Raw genomic sequence first — 20,587 nt, 5'->3', positions numbered from 1 at the left:
AACACACACCACTCACACACACACACACACACACACACGTATAGCACTAGAAATATGCCAAGCAATTAGTTATGTTAGGTGTGTAAAAAGTGTGTGTGTGTGTGTGTGTGTGTGTGTGTGTGTGTGTGCGTGCGTGCGTGCGTGCGTGCGTGCGTGCCTGCCTGCCTGCCTGCCTGTGTATATGTGTGTTGTATGAAATAAGGTGGGTGTAAGGAATGACTGACACATATCTAGGAGCAATAAGCCAGGCTTTGCCATGTGGACTGACTAGTTGTGATCTACTCTTGTAATTATTCACTTAAACCTCTGAACATATTAAAGTCTGTATCCTGCAAACCCCACTATGAGGAACTGAGGCAGTGCTGACATTCTTTAACTCAACCGTTTACAATGATCTTTTTTATATATCCTGAACGATTAGCTGGGAGAGATTTGGGGTCAGTGCACGGAGTCTGTCTGTTTTGTTGATTTTCAAATCTTTGGTTTTAATTTCCTGAAGCAGTTGTGTTTTACTGCAGGGTTTCCTGCTATTAGCTGCGCTCCGGAAGACGCATGCGCCAATTAGCGCTTCAAAGCACAGAGCAGCCGAGCTTGTTCCCAGGAAGATGGAGCAGATCATACATAATACTAGCAGTACCCATCTCACACTACTGCCTGATAACTGCAGGACTCCAAACTCATATCTAACACACACACACATGTCATGTACCACAGGATATAAAAAGGCAACATATTATACAATTACATCATTCCATAAGCATAAGGTTTTAGTGGTTGTTTTAATAGTAATGATACAGGGGTTGAAGTAAAAGCAAAGATACCTCTCTAGGGGAAAGTCTAGGAAACACTGTCTCCCTCCACCTCTCTTTCGCTCTCTCTATTATATCTCCCACTGCCTATTTCTAGAAACATGTTTCTCTCTCTTTTTCTATTTCTATCCTCCCCCTCTCTTTCTCAGTCCCACTCTCCTCCCATTTCTGTACTCTTTCTCTCTCCTCCTTCGCTTCTCTCTAGTTCCCTCTCACACTTTCTCTCTGTCTCTCTCTCTCTCTCTTAACTCTCTCTTTCTTTCTCATCTATTTCTCTATACTCACTCTCTCTCTCTCCCTCCTTATTTCTTCCTCTCTCTTTTCTATTCATCTCCCTCTCTCTCCTATCATTCTGTCACTCAGACCGTCTTATTATATACTTAGAACCCCTTATAATCGATGGGACTACTGTTTGCAAAGCTGGGACAAATCATCCCCAGATTAATGAAATGAAAGCTAATGGGGTCATTTTCTCCCACACAATGTCAGTGCTTTATTTTCTCATCAAGTGTGCGACAGTGATTCTCCTGGTGCATTCTCTGTGCCTTAAACAATGGCTGACACAGTTCTTTAGGCTGGAAGTTAATGCATAAATGAGAAGCAGCAGTGTAGGTCCGTCAGATCCGTGCAGGATAATGTTCCCTCTGGCATAGGTCAGGCATCTCCAAAGTCATTCAGGAAGTGCTGCTCAGGCACTCCCCCTCCAATGCAGATGGCAGCTCAGCTCAAATGATTTACTGCATTGTTTTCAGTGGAAACAAGTTTAGGTTTAGGTATTTAACTATTATCATATTGAAATGGCTTCCTCTTAATTCTTCTGAGAACATAAAATGGAGGCAATCAAGAACGATTAGGGTGGTTGTGCTGCTGCTGGAGGAACACAAATCAGGTTACTTACCCTCTACTAGTGATGTCAGCAATGTGACGTTAGCAGCTTTGCGCCTCCCAGCTGGAAGATTTAAACCTATTTTATCCAACTTTTCTCTCAGTGACCTGCCGCCATTTTTAGATTTCGCCCTGTTGATAAATAAAAAATAAATGTTTATAAATAAAAAAAAATCAGTTATAATACTAGCTTACAAAAAATGATATAACCTTTTATATTTCAAATTGTGCTCCACTATTTGTGTAAACCTAATATATATTCTATACACAGTGTATTTGTCTAGTGTACATATTAATGTATGTATTCATATATATTACTGTAATCAACGCTATGTCTCTGAATAATTTATTTAGCTGAATTTATTAGGTAAAAAGAAATGTCATTTAAATCAATTTTATTAAATACAGAAGCAGCAGCAACACATACGTTTGCTACAAATAAATCCACTCAGTGCTACAGTTCCTAATAGCATATATTCAGTTGTTAGTAGTATATATACAGTTACTAATAGCATATATACAGCTACTAGTGGCATATATACAGCTACTGTGTGATCACACGGATGTCACGTGCCCCCCTCTTCCTCTCCAGTCCTTCATCATAGAAAACGTGCAGGGGTACAATCTAATTGGTGTACTGGAAAGAGGAATGTGTTGACATGGCTGCAGACCAATATCATCATTGCTCAAAAAAGTGACCTATTCTGACCCAGGGAAATGAAGCCTCCTCATACATTCTCATTCAAGTAATTTACAGAAACACATGAATAGCTTCATAGTTATTTGGGTGTAGACATAGAACATGGTATTAAGCTCAGTGTCTAGGACATCACTAAAGGGCATCAGAGGAATCGAATTACTTCTGTATTGCAATGGAAAGAAAACGAAAGGCTTGTACATTGTTTGGCTGGGAGATAGAAACAAATTAAAGACGTAAGAAGTTGTACTGTGCAGCAGGTAGTGGGAAGGTTCAATAGTCACTAAAATTAGTAATGTGGACTTATACATAATAGTTAACAGGCATTTAGGCATTTGCCTTATAGTTAGTATTAGTAAAGCCAGGTATCACTGTTTCTGCAGCTAGTCACAAATCTAATTACTTGCAAAATGAGTGCAGTCCGTATCAGAAATCATTTAAGTACACATTAAGGGGCATAATAGTGAAACGGGGAGTGTAATTACAATTCATGATATGATTGGCTGTTTATCATTTTACTTTAAAGTTGCTCATTATTACAGAGAGAAAGCAGAAAAGAGCAGAAGAGTAAATTAAGCCACAACATTTTCTATAAAATATGTAACTGATGAGAATGAATAAACTATTGTACATCCTCTATAACACTATATGTATACATAGCTATTAAACCTTATTCATATATATAACTTTTAAGCACTTGGCTAGGAATATATGCAGAGGTACTAGTGTTCATCGCTCATGTCTTTTAGTCCTCCTTTATAGAACAAATTAAGAACTTGTCTATGAATAATTATTCAAATAGCATAATAGTAGGCTTTAAATGGATACATATCCCCTACATATGAAATGGCCCTTTGTGGCTTGTTTGTGGTCTTAGACTAAATGGCATGTCCCATAACATCACCTTTTCCATCTTAAGACATGAAATCAAAGATTTAGAGAAACAAATATTTTTATAACCTGCTTCATTAATTGATTTCATCTCTGTAGGGCAATCAGCCTGCTGCCATGCTAATATGCTCTATCGCCTCCCACGTTTCCTGCACCATGTCCTTACATACACAGATCTAGCTGAAATCTGACACGGAATCATCCTGCCTTCAGCTGCAATCCCTCGTGGTGAACACGTTGTCCCAAACAGCACTGACTGAGGGCATTATAAAGCCCGTAACTCTTACACATCAACCTAGACAGTATGCAGGCCACAACCTCCTAATGACACATAACACATTTCTGAGAATGCCTAAGAAGTATGACCATGTCAAATCATCACAAATACTGTCTGTGTCCTTAAAATTATACTTTAAATGGAATGCAAAATAGCTAAGATACCAGGATGTAGGTTGGTCCATATATGAGGACACTAGAACATAGAAAATATTTTGGAAAAAAATTGAACTGTCCAAACTTCAAGCCCTTTTGCATTTATATATGCTTGTCACATAATATAACATGTTGATCAAGTGGTGAAGAGCTGAATATGGGTAATCCTATAGATTGTAAGCTTGCGAGCAGGGCCTTCCTACCTATATATCTGTCTGTTATTGCCCAGTTTTGTTCTATTAATGTTGACAATTGTAAAGCGCAATGGAATATGCTGCGCTATGTAAGAAACTGTTAATAAATAAATAATAATCCTCACATGGCAGGGTCAGCAGCGCGCATGCGCACTGCACTCTAAATACAATGTATAATGTATAGCAATGTCAGGCAGAATCTCACCTCCTGAGCACTCCACCCAATAGAGAAGCATTGAGGCACTCGGGCGGGGACAGCCGTCTCTGTACTTCTGCCACTGTCACCTTGTACTTTGATGTGGAGCTTAGTAGAGACAGACGTCCAGGAACTGAGCAGAAAACTTCATTGGGGTTCACTACTCCGCCGAAGAGATTGTCTTTGTTGAGAGAGAGGGACGACACTGCATTGTTATTGGATTTAGATAATGAGACAGGCCCTGCAAAAAGAAGGATGACAATGATGCCAGGAAACTAGAGGCCTGATTACAAAGACACACCTGTGTTCTGGGCAGAAAGGCTTTTCCATTCCAAAATGTTATCTGAAATAAAGCCATTTACGCCCATACACAAGTGATTCACTCATATGCTTACATGAGGATGTCTTTCCTACTACATGTGCTGCCTTAGGGATTGATCAGTTTTAAATGAAAACTATAAAAATCAGATCGGGGAATGTAGATTACAAATACTGTATGGTCACAGCTCACTATAACAATCAGATCGTGGAATGTAGATTGCAAATACTGTATGTTCACAGCTCACTATAACAATTAGATCAGGGAATAAATATTACAAATACTGTATGGTCACAGCTCACTATAACAATCAGATCAGGGAATAAATATTGCAAATACTGTACGGTCACAGCTCACTATAACAATCAGATCGGGGAATGTAAATTGCAAATACTGTATGGTCACAGCTCACTATAACAATCAGATCGGGGAATGTAGATTACAAATACTGTATGGTCACAGCTCACTATAACAATCAGATCAGGGAATAAATATTGCAAATACTGTATGGTCACAGCTTACTATAACAATCAGATCAGGGAATAAATATTGCAAATACTGTATGGTCACAGCTTACTATAACAATCAGATCAGGGAATAAATATTGCAAATACTGTATGGTCACAGCTTACTATTAAAATCAAATCAGGGAATAACTATTGCAAATACTGTATGGTCACAGCTCACTATAACAATCAGATCGGGGAATGTAGATTGCAAATACTGTATGGTCACAGCTCACTATAACAATCAGATCAGGGAATAAATATTGCAAATACTGTATGGTCACAGCTCACTATAACAATCAGATCGGAGAATGTAGATTACAAATACTGTATGGTCACAGCTCACTATAACAATCAGATCGGAGAATGTAGATTATAAATACTGTATGGTCACAGTTCACTATAACAATCAGATCAGGGGATGTAGATTGCAAAAACTGTATGGTCACAGCTCACTATAAAAATAAAATCGGGGGATTTAGATTACAAACACTGTATGGTCACAGCTCACTATAAAAATCAGATCGGGGGATGTAGATTGCAAACACTGTATGGTCACAGCACTCATTGAGATTGCATCTAAGCTGGTATAATGCAAATGCCTTTACATGAAATCTACTGATTTATTTATATTGTAGCAGTAATAATATAAAACACATCATCAAAACAAATATTATTTGAAATTAAATCCAGCAGTATGCTCCCTATTTTGTTAGCAGGGGATATTTATAGGAAGATTTGCTCCCTCCAGCAGCTAACAGGGTTAACACTCGGGCACAGATAGAGAAGAAAGCAGAGAGGTCCTTAAGCGCCACAGTGAGGCAGAAAGTGGCAGTAGGGCTACACAATGTCTAGTTGAGGGAAAAATGCTGTCTGATTTAATTACCGATTAAAGTTAGATAGTTCAGTAGTATAATACACCCCCACACAACCTCCACCAATACAGGAGGTTGTATAGCACACGACACAGCCGAATTCTGAGTCCAGGTTGATCTTTAAAAGAAGGGTTCTGTCATTTGCTTTAAAGCCAGTGCAGCCCAAGGAGAGTAGGCCAATCACTGCAGCCATTTATATAAATAGTGCATCATGCATTCTGTCACATTCCTTCCAATGATCGCTTTCTAATTATCAAGTCCGAGACAACAAGTCATTTATCGCCCTCTTCCAAATACCATAGCTACTGTATAGTACCTATTTATGACTAGAACCGCTGATAAATTCACATTTTAATTAATAATATCACATTTTCATATTAACGCTAATCTGTACATATAGTCTGTAAAAATAAGCTTCTATCTAAAATAGCACAGCAAGATAAAACATTACTAATCTCTTTGTTCGTTCGATTTATTCTTGTTGGGTGTTCTGTTAAAGTAACCACTCAGAACATTTATTTATAATCTCTTCACTATTCAATGACATTACAATATTAATGTTCTAGCCGGGTCTTACCAATTTTTGTGTTGTGGGTCTTAATGCCATCAAATGAAATAAATATTTATGTCATGATCATATTCATCTGTATATAAATTATAGCAAGGGCTGTACTCCAGAAAGAACCAAACGACAAACAGAGCATTCTTGTAGGAAAACATTTACAGAATCCTATATATACAATTTAATTGAAACCACCGGACTACACTGTGACCAGACACCGTCCACCATATTTATTTTCAGTATTATGACTGGAGAGTAAATGCACAGTGCTCTAATCATGTGGGTATAGATGGCCTGTGCATTTCATTTGTTGGGGATAGTCAGACGTATGGGGGCTCTCCGCTCTGAATAGATTACTTGTGACATTAATAGCTCTGGGGAGGCTAATAGAGACAATAGGAGCTAAACGAACTCTTGAGATTACTAATAGAGGAGCCAATTATCATGTTGACTTGGTAAGAGCAGTTTTCAGATTCATCTCAGCTACTTCAACATAACTAAAGGAAAAAATATATGAGTGGAAAATATACATTTGAAGACTTTTCGTTTTCTCGAGGTCTGAAGTGTGTAGAAAATTCATTTATTACCAACCCACTTTTTCACCCCTACAATTTTTTTCTTTTAAATAAAGGACTGTGATAGTATTTGTCCTATACTACAACTGCTGTTCAAAGTCCACGCGACAATCCCTGATTCTGACAGATACTGTATACAGCCTGGAACCAAAGATTTCCAAGACAAATATAATTATTATCATCATGACTATTACTGTTATTAACCGTTACTTATATAGCGCCAGCATATTCAGTTACGCTTTACAAACTTTGCAATTGCAGTTAACACAAGCCATGTGATATATATATATATATATATATATATATATATATCAAAATGCCAGGTGTAATTAAATAGATTTCACTGCTCAAACAAATAAGAGCATTATACTTGATTATTTCAGCCTGCAAGTCTTAAGTACTTGAGAATGAATCTTGCCAGTTTTGTTTTCATGGTGGAATAAATAGCCTGTGTGGACTTGTTAGGAATGCAGAGAAAATAGCCTACCTTTCTTAATTACAGTTTGATCTGGGATGTTGATACCTTGGTCTTCTACGTGCTGCAACAACAACAAAAATACATAAATGTTTTAATGCACTGTCATAACAATGGGAGAGGAAATTGTGAGGTTTCTGTCAGACCAATATGAGACTGTTGGTTAAATCTATCTTTTGTAACGTAGTAATATAAATATGATTTTGAACTGGCTGCATGGTGTATTTTTCCATCATGACTCATTTCTTATATTGTAATGAGAACCGGAAATATGCTCCCAACCGATGCAAGATTAAGGGGATCAGCAGAAATTGATGTGAAACCATAAAATGCAACGTATTTCTAATTGTGTGATGAGGGGGTAAATCAGACATACTGTAGGTTCAAGTGTATATACAGCAGTACTGACACAAGAGAACCCTACATACATCCCATTTTTGGATATTATGTTTTCCTGGATGTCTATTGTGTCATATCTAACACTTCATAGACTGAATTAAATAAATGACATTTCATCTTGCAGTTGTGTCTAATAGTGCACGTTTTACTTGTGGTTCTGACCCACTTGGTCCTAGAATGACTCCATATTTTGTCACTCTCATAACTCCCATTACTCCGTCATTGTCCAACAATAATACTGATTATAACACTTTCCATTCGGTTTTGGATTTATGCTCCTGTTAATTGTGCCTGATCTCAATGATTCCGGGTGGATAGTACTAAGTTGGTTTATTACGGGTTTTATTATACTCAATGCTCTCATTTGTAACTTGCCTAAAGTGCTCCTGCATTTCAGTATAATTAAATTGAGAAATGTTCAGAATTACTACTATAGTTCTCTGTTTTAAGTATATGGGGAAATATGATCCCTTTATGCTAGCTCACTCAACCCATAAACTAAACGTGCTAAAGGATAATATTTTGGGTTGATTCAAAACCGGCACCAAGATTTACATTTAAATACCCCAAAGTGCTATATTAACACTATCTCATTTCCAAGAGGTTCTTCACCCGAATCAGAATGTAACTATTTATTTACAAATGACAGGCACAGCTAGGGGTAAGTATCGTTTTAATCTAGTTATTTAAACAAAGCATTTTCCCAGAGTGTTTTTTTTTCAGTAGTCTGTATTGAGTTTATTAACATTTATGACAATTTAAACGCTCAGTAACAGATCAGAACAAACAAACAGATGAAATCATAGCTAAATCAGAAAGTTAATCCTAAATAACCGCCCATAGCTCTATATAGCCCCCGGTGATGTGTGGCTATGCCTAAAAGTATACAAACATAAGAGCCGGATTTTCAGTGCTAATCTATATGATTAAACGATTGACAGGCCATACTACTACTACTACAAATTATTATTATTATTATTATTATTATTGTTATTATTATTAATAATAATAATAATAATAATAGCTTCAAGGATGTAATATTCTCTTTTTTTGTAATGGGGTAATATATTAATCTGTACATCTATTTCATCATTGCATAATAAATACGACTAACATCTAGTTACTAAAATACCATGCACACCACATTTTTTACATAATCATAGCCAGACAAAAATAACAAGGTTTAACAACAAAATTACAAAATATTTCAATTGACGTTAGATATACATGCTCACATATATTGTAATATCTGAATTTGGCACAAATCTGCAACTTGAGACTGTAATCGTTAAACTGTCAACACTTACTTCACAGCAGTATCTAATCCTAGGTTTTTGGAAGTATTTTGTATGATGAGGAAACGCTTATTGCGGACAGATTATCAATTTACTTTTCTTCAACAGCAAAAATAAAAAAATAGTGTGCCTAAATGTAGGATGTGTCAAGGTTAAAATGTGGAATGTGGTAATATTGATTTGTGTAGGGAACGGCTTTCCTCGTCTTCGCCTGCTTTCTAAATGATCAATGTCATCTTTAATTGCAAAACATTTTAATTGCACCTATTGATAACCGAATTACGCTCAAATAATTTATTGTTCAATTTTCTCCACACACTTAATTCAATAGAAGTTAGATCGGTGGCCCTGGTGGGGTCTTGGAAGTCTCTATCTACTGCATACAAAAATAGTGCTTAAAAAAAAAAAGAGGGATTTTAATAGATCCGAGTTTCATTTGTTACATCTTTCAGACATGCCAGTTGAGTAGAGGTTTGACTTGTATTAAATTGCTGCTGCATGCCATTTCCTTAATTATAAGGGACAGATTATTTATTGCACAACACATCCATCCTGTCTGAGGCTCAGGGCTTTCCACTGATAGGATTTTGCTGCCAGATTCCCTTTATTCAAGTTACATCTCCCTCTCTTCCGGTACATGCTAAGTGCACAGCTGTAATTTATTATGGTTTAGTTTAGTTTGGGCTTTAAATAATGGCAGATCTCCTGAGATTCGCCTAGACATAGGGAAGCTGGTAAGAAATACGGGTGAGGGTAAGGACTTCATGAGGCGAGGAATAAGAAAGTGGCTTACCGAGACGTCTTCTATTGCATGAGATATGGAGTGTATGGGGATATCCCCAATTCCTGAGCCCAGCCCATGAGGCCCATGCAGTAGATCTTCGTGCCGCCTGTAATCCCGGCGTGGGTCCAAGCCAGACAGCTGGTGTGGCAGCCCCCGGTGTGTGTGTAAAAGGCTGGTCTCCTGGCTCTGTCTCTGACCTGGCCATCCTGGGTGCTGAGGTTGCGGTTGGGCATGGAGGGAATTTAGACTATACGGATCATTAACGTGAGAATAGGGATCTTGAGACTGGGGGTATAAGGGCTGGTATGGCGGAGGAAAATAAGGGGGTTGAAAGTCAGTATTGGGGGTGTGGGAAAGAGGGGGGGCGCTGGCATAGGGAGATTGGCCCACTGACCCCAGTTGGGATAACCGAGCTGTTCCGTTGCTGGTACCGTCGTGACGATCCTACAGGGAACATAAAACACAGAAAACAATTAAAAAGACAGCCCAGAACTCAGACATACATGCAATTACCATACTACAAGATATAATAATAACTGGAATAAATTATACACCCTACACCTCAGTGGATTGTTCTAATCACTATAAAGAAAAATTCTACTGCTCTACATCTGCATGCCACTTAACAAATAACATTCACATATGAATGCTATTCTTTATTAAAAAATTACAAATATAAAACATTCAATCAAATTAGATTTGAAAGCAAACACTGGTATTTGATAAATCGCTACACACACACACACACACACACACACACACACACACACACACACACACACACACACACACACACACACACACACACACACACATACATGTACATATTCAGCAATAAGGGTGACAAAACTGACATTAAGGGACGTTCTAATATTTCGGTGTTTTCAAGTCGTGCAAGTTGATTTGCTCATATATGTATTTACAGTAAATAACAATATATAATAAATTATTGTATTACACCAGAATGTATGAAACAACCATAAACTTTTTCCAATCAAGCACACCGGATAGTTATGATCGGAAAAGTATGCATTCAATTAAAGGGCAGGCCACTAAAGCATATGTTTAAATTAATCTCGGAACCGTCGGATTATAATTTTTTTAAACTGTAATGGATTAATGTGATCACGGAGAAAGAAGATATCATCTCATATAAAATAATAGCTGTAATAAAAATCAGGGAACCCGTAGAATGCACATTAGAAGTGGAAGTCAGAGCAAGAAATTCATTTTGTGGATTATATTTATCCAAATAGCAGCAGCAGCAAAATATATATATATATATATATATAAATACATGAAATTTGATAATTAAAAATATAACTCACCATAGCGGAAAAACTGTGAACTAACATCTGTGCAGAATACTGTTACAAATCAAGGTAGAAAATGAAAAACAATACAGCAACCAGAGAGGTACTAGGAAAAAGTAGCCAGCACTAGAATATTAGTACTAGAAAATCATAACGCCGACGATTGTTAAGCACGGACCAAAGACCATAATCCATCAGAACCTGAACAAATTCTTCATTTGATGATGAAAACACTTTCTGGCAGATAAATGAATACAAAGTTTTTCTTTTTTATATGTAGGTTCCGTAATCCTTGTTCCCTCTGTTCTCTTCTCCACTTGTGCAGCTGTGCTGGGTTTCCTACTGAGAGATACAGCCTGTTTTCTCCAAACCCTAATAGCATATATTCATGACTATTAATATTACCCCAATACTTAATAAAGGAAGAATGGGTGGAAATCGAACGTGAACCGAGGAAGCCACTGAAGGCAGAGCCCTGTTCTAAATGACGTCCATTGAATGAAGAATCAGTGTATCTAACCAGAGGTGGAGGGGGAGGAAAAGAGGGAGAGACAGAATTGAGTGAACGAGAGAGGGGGTTGGCTGACGAATCACAGGGAAGGAGGAGAAGGGGGGGGGGGGGGGGGCATTTTAAAGGTTGCAGGGCATGAAAAGTGAAAGAGCTCCAGAGTGTGGGGATCAGCTAGTGACAGGAAAGAAGGGATGGGGGGAAATAAAAGGAATAGGCACCTGGGAATCCTGGGAATATCCTGGATATGCCATGGGCATGTCTGATGTCCTCCTCTTGCTGCTGGGAATGTTCTCTCCGCTATCCAGCCCTTTGTTTTTCATGTCTGTATCCGAGGGGCCCGGATCTCCTGTCCTCTGAACCTGATCCATAGCCCGATGGGCTCCAACCACAACAATCACAGCTCAGAAACCAGCTTCCTATTCCAGCAAATAGTCTCAAAACAGCCAATCAAGACAGGCAGATCCAGAAATCTTTGCTCTCCTCGGCTCTAATGAAGGCTCACAAGTCTTTGTTTTTCTCTGTACAAGGGAAGCCTCCCTTATGTGTGCTCCAGGGTTTATATGTACACATCCATAGCAATCTTCACTTTCTTGTTGCTGTTTATAGGGGTCTCATACAAAGGGGGCAGCAGGATGAGAGGTAGCTGCAGCAGCAGTGAGCTGGTGGGAGCATGCAGGGCAAGAGCCGCAGCTGGGGGAGCTTGGTGTTTTGTGCTTAGCTCTGAGGATCCCGTGTCAGCAAGCCCCCGGATTGTAGATATCCCCGTATAGAGCGGTCAGTGTGCTTCAAACCGGGGTGTGTGTAGTGTTCGGCCCTGCTCTGTAGCAGCCTCCCTTCCGCCTGATCCTGGCTCTCTCTCTCTGCTCTCTCTCCAAACCCGTCCGACTGGCTCTGCAACTCCAGCAAACAACTCCTCCAAAATAGTACATGCTCAACTTTACAGAGCTGGCTAGGGTTAGAATAACAAGAGTCATCTACCGCCTGCATGTCCCTACAGAACTATGCACACCTAACAAAATAAAGCTTTAATCTCACATTGAAAGCGAGATTACAGGCTCTGAACTAGAGCTGGGCGCAGTGAGCCTGCTCTGTGCTCTCTATCTGTCACATGGGAAGCCCCACAAACGGAGTTTTCCTTCCATCTAATTGTTATTTTACAAATGTCAACTAATCCTTACAAAGTAATCTGATTTTAAAATCTATATCTATCCATTGGTACAGATCACCACAAACATCGTTTACCTAACAGTAAGTAAGAGCCCTGGTAATACATAAAAAATTACATATATTAAATATACGTATGTGGCAGAATAGAACTGGGAATTAGGAGAAGAAAATGTCCAAGACCAGATCAGCATTTATTTCCATTGCTGAATTGCAGCGGTAAGTCCCAGAACATGAAAGACAAGTCTGAGCTGTCCATCTCCAAACTGCCCCAACCACTTGGGGAATCCTCATAAAAAGCAGCTCTGAGCCTGGCAAGTCATAACAAGACAATGATCCATGTTCAGCTCTCACAAACTGTGCTCTCCTTTGTACTCAGCGATTGTGTGTCATTGTGTGCACCAAAACACATGCCATATGGTAAAACTCAAATCCCTAACAAACATGCTTTCCCCACTTCTACAATAATGTAACGAGCAGTCCGGTGAATCATGCAATGCTGTTCATGCAGAAAGTTCGGTGATAATTAAAAAAAATAAAATAAAAAGAGTGTACTAAAATAAACAAAATATTGCAAATCTGCTTTTTAATGGAAAATAGTTATAGCGAAACACTTTAGTAGGTGTATGTACTGTATGTGTTAGTTGTATTGCTTCATTAGTTGCGATTAAAGTTCATTTATAGGTGAATATAGCTGATTAGTAATTATAGCACTATAGGTTTGAGAGGTGTTATTGGTAAATGTGTTTTGTACATATCTCATGCACTGATGCTCCCAGCATAGAGGGTATGGGGAAGATCCATCATGCAGAGGGGAGAGGGTACCCAAACCTTTTCTTCATGTAAAATACCTGTCTGGGATGTAATAACCGTATGGTAAATAAGGTTCCCAGAGTAATACTTCCTAGACCTTACCTCACACTCTTCATATTTGATATTATCCGTCAGTTTCCAGAGCATTTTCATGGGGTTTTGGGAAGAGCTTTTCGCCTTTCTTCCTTGTCCCTACAAAAGTCTAGAGCCCCTGTGTGCTGTACAGAAAGAGTGAAGCTGGTGCAATGCTTTGGTGCACTGATATCTCCCTCTAATGGAGGAAAGTTTCCTTTTCCCTGCTTCTCACCAACAAGCCTAACTACCTTATTAGCATACCAACAATAGCCCAATTGCTAGGTGACATGAGAACCTGCACTGAGGGACTCAGGTACAGAATGGAAACAAATCTCAATCTTTTCAATCATTCAATATATTCTAATTTAGGGAGGAAACTCTCTTGATTAAAACATTAACGTCCACAATAATAATAAAGGATATATTAAAAAAACATACACAACTATTTAAATGTGTTCTTCTGCATTTTATGTATGTGTTTTGAAGATATTTAACCAAATCTATAGAAGAATTGTAACGGGCTGTTTAAGGATAACGAACTCCAATGTTTTAGTATTTTGCACAGGGAGATAATTTGTATGTCTCCCATTGCTATAACAGGCTGGTATTTCAAATAATTTTTGTTTTAATGACCGTAGTACTTAACGATGTAGTGCAATATATATATATATAAGATTACCACGTTTTGTGTGTGTATATATATATATATATATATATATATATATATACACACACACACAAAACGTGGTAATCTTTTCTTATATCTATCTTACTTGAGATTTAACTTGGGTGTCTGAATACCTTGAAAATCGTGTGAAATGAGAAAATTATGCAGCATCTAATGAAGTTTTGCTTTCAGGTTAGCAGAATGGCTAATTTTAATAGATGATTGTATTTGTCTCAGGGAGGATGGAACAAGCAGCTGACAAAAGAACAGGGGCCTTCTACAAAGCTAATCATGCAATACCTCACCTCTTTTCCATTTAGTGCCTTATAGTCAACGAGGTATGCTGCATTGTATCTGTATCCCACTGTAGTAACAGGCCACTATACAGCATTGTTCTAGCAAACACATTCCACCAGTATATCAGTGTCTTGATGATAAACACTTTTTTTTGCATAAATGGTCTCTGGTGCCAGTGCAACTCAGTCCAAAGTCCTGAAGATCTGGGAGGTCTTTGTTTAAATAAAGACGCTTGTCTCTTCTTTGTGTCTGCTCCTTAGACAAGTCCAAATAGTTGTTTTTTCTCTCATTCAGGTTTAAATGAAGTTCAAATGATCCTTTGGTGTATGTGCTAATAGGCTGGTACTGAGAAAATGGCACACATGAGCCATCGCCAATCACTGGAGGTCAGACAGGCCCATAGTCACATCAACTGGATTACCATGACCGCTCAGCTAATTGAATGCGAATATTAGAGCCAGGATCAAACATAGCAGCGTGGAAGGTATAAAGAGTGTGAAAGAACACTTTTACACCACCAGCAGCTCAATGGTTGTCGCATTAAAGAGTCATTAACATTTCTTGGGTGGAGCAGTTACCTTCAGGACCTGCTAATAGTGTGAAGCTCCTAAATGTACATGTGCTTTGTAACTCTCATTGAGATGCAGATAGTAATTCGTGTACAGGTAATCTATCTCTTTACTAACATTAATATCATCCAGAATACCTGCTAATGATGTGTCATATAAAAATCGTATATTATAACTAAACTATATAAACCTTCCCAGATCTTCTGCTCAATTCCTCTTTTTAACAAAAATAGCTAAATATTGAAAATACATATACTGCAAGCCAGTAAGTGCTAAAGACACTTGTGTGTCCTATACAAAACAAAGTGTAGGTTTGTCAGACAATAATATGTGTATATGTGTTTATGCACATATCAGGCTTTTGGGTATAATTAGGGACACTTTATAATATTACTGAATCAGAAATGTATGTTCATATAACCTACATCACTGAGCAGTTCGGCCACTATAGTTTGTAAAAGAAAATGATGAACCGAAGCTATGGCTCCAGATATGTACCTGTCATCTATGTATACACACATATATTGTCACAACACATGCACTGGATTATACACAAATTGCTGAGCACACGTCACTTCACACTGCAGAGTATCTCTACCCATGTACAAATGCTCTGCAGTGAGTTCATTTCAAGCAGTTATTAACTTGCTTCATGCACATTTACTTACAGTCTTAACTTTGCAAATGGAAGAAATGTGTCTCAAGGCTGTTTTCATGCTCTACCCTTCACCTGCCTTATATATTTTAATGATGAGGAACAGTACATTATGCAGTTTCACAGCAATGGAGACTTTTCTTCACACACTTACCATTGCAGCACAACTCTCTAATGCACTTCAGGTTACATTCTGCTTAATAAAGCTTAGTATATGCTCATGGATCATTGCTAATAACATATGATATAAATATCCCTTAAGAGTCCAAAAGTCTCGTTAGCTAATAATCTAGGAAAATGAAATGCCATCTCACCTGCCAATCCCCCATTTTGACCAGCATGGACATCATATAATTCCTCGTTGATGATAGATGGATGGATCCGCCTGCTGATACGACCAGCTTCAACAAATCCTTCTCTTACCTGTTCAGGAACATCTCACCTGCTCATAAAGAACTGGTTGCTACCTGTGCACGCATGCGCACTAGCCTGGAATGTGCTTAGGTAACTTTCTACGCTCAGAGCTGTCTGAGATGTTGATGGATTTACAGCAACCAAGTCTCCATATAAACACCAGCCCCCCTCCCCCTTTCAGGTCCCCTTTACTACTAGCGATTTATGGCAAAGAGGTGGGTAGTCACATGCATTGATGTAGTCAAGTGCTATGGTGATAATGGGGTTGTGAGACCCCCTAAGTTTTCCCATAGTCTTCACTTATTTCTGAAAAAAATGTTACATATGCCTACAAATAAATACAAGTACTTTGCTTTTGTATTTCCTATTGACAATAATCCCACCTTACTTTTATCCTCAACCCCCACTGTATAATAAGGAATGGTTTGTATAATGAAACACATCTAAATGAGAAATTACCGCTGGGTACATTATTAAGGCAATCTTAATGCAATAAACTCTAGTTTATGCTTGATAGGCGATCTAGAGACAGTAAATACAAACCAGGCGCTGTTTTCTTTGTGGTAAATACAGTGATTGTTGACTATAAAACAGTTATAGTCTTGTGATCTTGTTCTCTGCCTTCCAGTAAAAAAGTAAATGCATGACAATGCGCTATATGGACATTTCTAAGGTAATAATACATGTTCGTATGGGCAAGCACTACTATACAGTGACATATAGCTTTACCAGTTGTATTTAACACTTTAGCTCAGTTAGCAAACCTGTACTTCAGTTCTCTCTCTAGGTGATGTATTACCCAATTGTTAGGGTAGTCCTAGGCAATGTATGCCTTTCCAGCTCAGTGGAACTACAAGTCCCAGTATGCCAGACTTCTGTTACCGCAGCTGGATACTATCCTCTGCTCTACTGATCTTTTTTTGTAGTTGTCTTTTGTGTGTGTATTACTTTAAGTGCTTACATATTATATTGTTCAAACAAGAGAGTGGTTACAGTATCTGCTTGGAGGTCTCCACGCTTATAATAAGGACGATTCCCCTTAGTTACATCCTGCTAAGGGAAGATAACATAATAAACAAACACTTCACCACAATGAAATATCTAGCTCACTGCAAAGTCACCATTTGTGTATTGCTTACCTTTATGTGTAAATTGTTACATTTATTTAAATCAGCACAGATACAATAATAAAAACAATATCAGATTGGACTTGTTACAGACATTAAACAGGGAAAGTTAATACAGGCTGAGTCTGCTATAAGTGGGTTTGTGTTACCATGAAATAATAACAAACTTTCATTAGTCTGCTGCTCCTTGTGTTTCCATACCTTTCAATTCCTCAGTAAAATAATTACTACACGCCAGACATGATCTATTAATGGTTTATTACAATGTACCGGCCTCCAGGGAAGCCCCACAGATATTGTCTTATGACTACATGAGAGCAAAGTTTTCCTGTCAAGCTAGTGGAGAGGAGTTTAGCATCACACAAGTTGTATATACAGTGCACATATTCAGCAATAGAAGGCTTGGGAGAGCCTCGTAAGTAATGAGCCATGAAGTACACTATTCACACCACATCAACTAGCAATTCTAAAAGCTTATACATTTATCTTCAATTTACATCGATTGCAAGAGATAGGGAAACTGCTACTTAGAAGTATTCACTCACCTGTACAGAACTACAAAATGCCAAAGTGTCTGTTATGATGGAAGTATATACACTGACATGTATGTAAATATCTATAAATACAGTACTTTAATGCAGACTTATTATACGCATGTCTGAATCATAACTACTTCTATAACCAACATCCAAAAGTTATAAAAGTTCCAACTCATGAATGCGTACCCGTCATACTATTAAAAGATATTCGTTGATTAGGTTTACTTCCCTATGAACAGTATATATATATATATATATATATATATATATATATATATATATATATATATATATACACACACACACATACCCTACTGTAATTTATTATTTGAATTGCAACGCTATAGTCTAACACCCTGTACATACCGCGTTGTAAATGTCGCTTGTCTTTATACATACATATATACATAATTGAAGATAAATGTATATATATTTTAACATATAAAACATGGCCACTGAGAAAATGATTCACTAAAAAGCACAAATGTAAATAATTTTTCTATTTCATACAATATTTTGCAACAGGTGCGACGAAGCAAACAGATACTGTGCGCTTACAGTATATCAAATCCTTACTCTTTAATCCGGCCTGGTGGGAAATAATTTATCTACATCTTAAGTAAAACATTGTTTAGAACTCACTGAACACTCCCCTTTTGGGTAAGTAGTGATCGACGGTAGTTGATCCAAATATATATTTATATACGCGTTTGTGTGTGTGATGAATATATATATATATATATATATATATATATATATATATATATATATATATATAGTTCAGCAGAATTGACTCCTGGTTTTGGAAAAAAAATTCTGAATGTTTGGGAAAAAACTGTACATTGAATAAATTATGCAAATAGCTGTTGTTTTTATCCCGAGGATAAGAACCAGTTTAAAACAGGTTTTCAAAACTTCAAGGATTTATTTAAATCTGAGTTTTTTTTCCAGATAAAAGGACAGGTAAGGAAAAGTCAAAGGGCACAGGCATTATTAAGGCTTTTGCGTTGCAAACCAATTTAGTCTTTTGTCTTAATCATCATTTCAGCTTGCAAACAGTAAAACAAACACTTTAATGCACCTTAGCCCGACACAAGATACCAAATTTTTAGCCTCTGAATATTATTGTAGCTGGATTTATGGGAAACATAATATTGTTTTTCAAATCCAAAGCTAAAATAACAAGTTGCCTAGTTTACGTCTTAGCAGTTTACCTTCCTCTGAAATGTACACGTCTTGGAAAACCACGTGTTAATATTACTAGCGTTTTACTAAGCTTGCAATTTCCTGGGGAGTGGTTATTAGACCAAACCAAAAGAGGTAAATAAATTCATAAGTAGTAGCCACAGGCTAATGCCAAAACCGTAGCTACAGTTTACATTGTAGACTTTGCACAGGGTTTCCTTGTGTTCATTTTGGCACTATAAATATTTTTACGTTATAAAAAAAATACATTGCTAACGAAATATGCTGGAAAACCTACATTAAAATAAGTTCCTATAATACTCTTGAAGTTATAAAGCACCAGATTTTAATATGTTTATTATTAAATGTTCCTGCTTGTTTGCACATAGGAAATATGTAAATAGCTAGCGAGTGCTAGTATTTCTCCTGATACTTATTAAGACTTTTTATACATGGGAGATACATTGAATGTTTTGGGGATACATTTATATGTCTGAATAGTTAGTGTGATTTCTGCATATTTTTTGGCTACTCAGTATAAACCCATCAGTGTTTTGGCATACAACCACTCAGATTTAAAGCAAATAAAATGTATTAAATAAAAAAATAAAAAAATATAGATTGGTGTTGTAGCAATCGATTTTGGACCATATAGATCCGCAGATATCATCAATAAGCAGACAGGTGTTTTATTGCAGATAGAAAGTATCTACAACATATAATAAGTTGAAATACTTCAGAATATGGAGAAGTCCTTAAATTGAATTTAACCATTTCTTTATGACCATCCATATACCACATATGACCTCTATTCCTGCATTCAAATACTTATAGGAACATTAAGCATGTGATTTACTAAGGCATATGACTTTTGACAACAGGTGGATGGAAGTGTATCCACCCTGTCCATAATCTTTCATTAAAAAAAACAGCCATTTTTCCTTTTAGACCCTCATCTGATTGGCAATCCACCAAGGTTCTGTAAATGTAATAAATCTCACCTTTAGGCTAATACCTTTCCATGTGCAACTTTTCCACTGATTGCCAGATCTGTGGGATTGGATGGTATTTCTATGTTTTACATCAAATTAGTGGATCTATATTTTTCCAAATAATTTTAGTTAAAAAAAAAAAAGAGACTAATTTTTTTAAAATTTCCCTTAAGCTAACTCAATGCACACTCACTATTCTCGCATAAATCCCATGTTTTCACTAAACAATGTCCTGTTGGTGGGAACAACAGACAGACAGTAGCTTAAAAAATCCTACACTGCAGATGTGAACTCATGAGGAGATATTTACTAAAGATATGTATGTTCCCCAATCTTGATTAATCTGATTTTGTATCCAAGGAACAATTCATT

General features: G+C 37.4%; 1 protein-coding gene across 7 annotated transcripts in view; it reads right to left on the bottom strand.

Moving 5' to 3' along the window:
• Positions 1-16,369, bottom strand: part of TFAP2A (transcription factor AP-2 alpha) — an 18,971-nt gene extending 2,602 nt beyond the window's left edge. Inside the window, exons 1-6 of one of the 7 annotated variants that reach the window (XM_088471668.1) lie at positions 11,937-11,986; positions 11,223-11,546; positions 9,904-10,338; positions 7,429-7,480; positions 4,114-4,345; positions 1,708-1,826 (exon numbers count right to left, since the gene is read on the bottom strand). In XM_088471668.1, coding sequence (XP_088327794.1) covers positions 1,708-1,826; positions 4,114-4,345; positions 7,429-7,480; positions 9,904-10,338; positions 11,223-11,249 — 865 coding nt within the window. In that variant the 5' untranslated portion in view covers positions 11,250-11,546; positions 11,937-11,986. Of the gene's footprint in view, positions 1-1,707; positions 1,827-4,113; positions 4,346-7,428; positions 7,481-9,903; positions 10,339-11,222; positions 11,753-11,936; positions 12,636-13,797; positions 13,927-16,272 lie in introns of those variants that run through there. The other 6 variants (XM_088471666.1, XM_088471665.1, XM_088471664.1 and 3 more) reach the window with 6 other exon arrangements.
• Between the last annotated feature and the right edge of the window lie 4,218 nt (positions 16,370-20,587).

The sequence above is a fragment of the Taudactylus pleione genome, unplaced genomic scaffold (assembly GCF_031769625.1).
Source record: "Taudactylus pleione unplaced genomic scaffold, aTauple2 ptg000116l, whole genome shotgun sequence".
In the NCBI taxonomy this organism is placed as follows: domain Eukaryota; kingdom Metazoa; phylum Chordata; class Amphibia; order Anura; family Myobatrachidae; genus Taudactylus; species Taudactylus pleione.
This window is presented reverse-complemented; position numbering and strand designations above follow the sequence as displayed.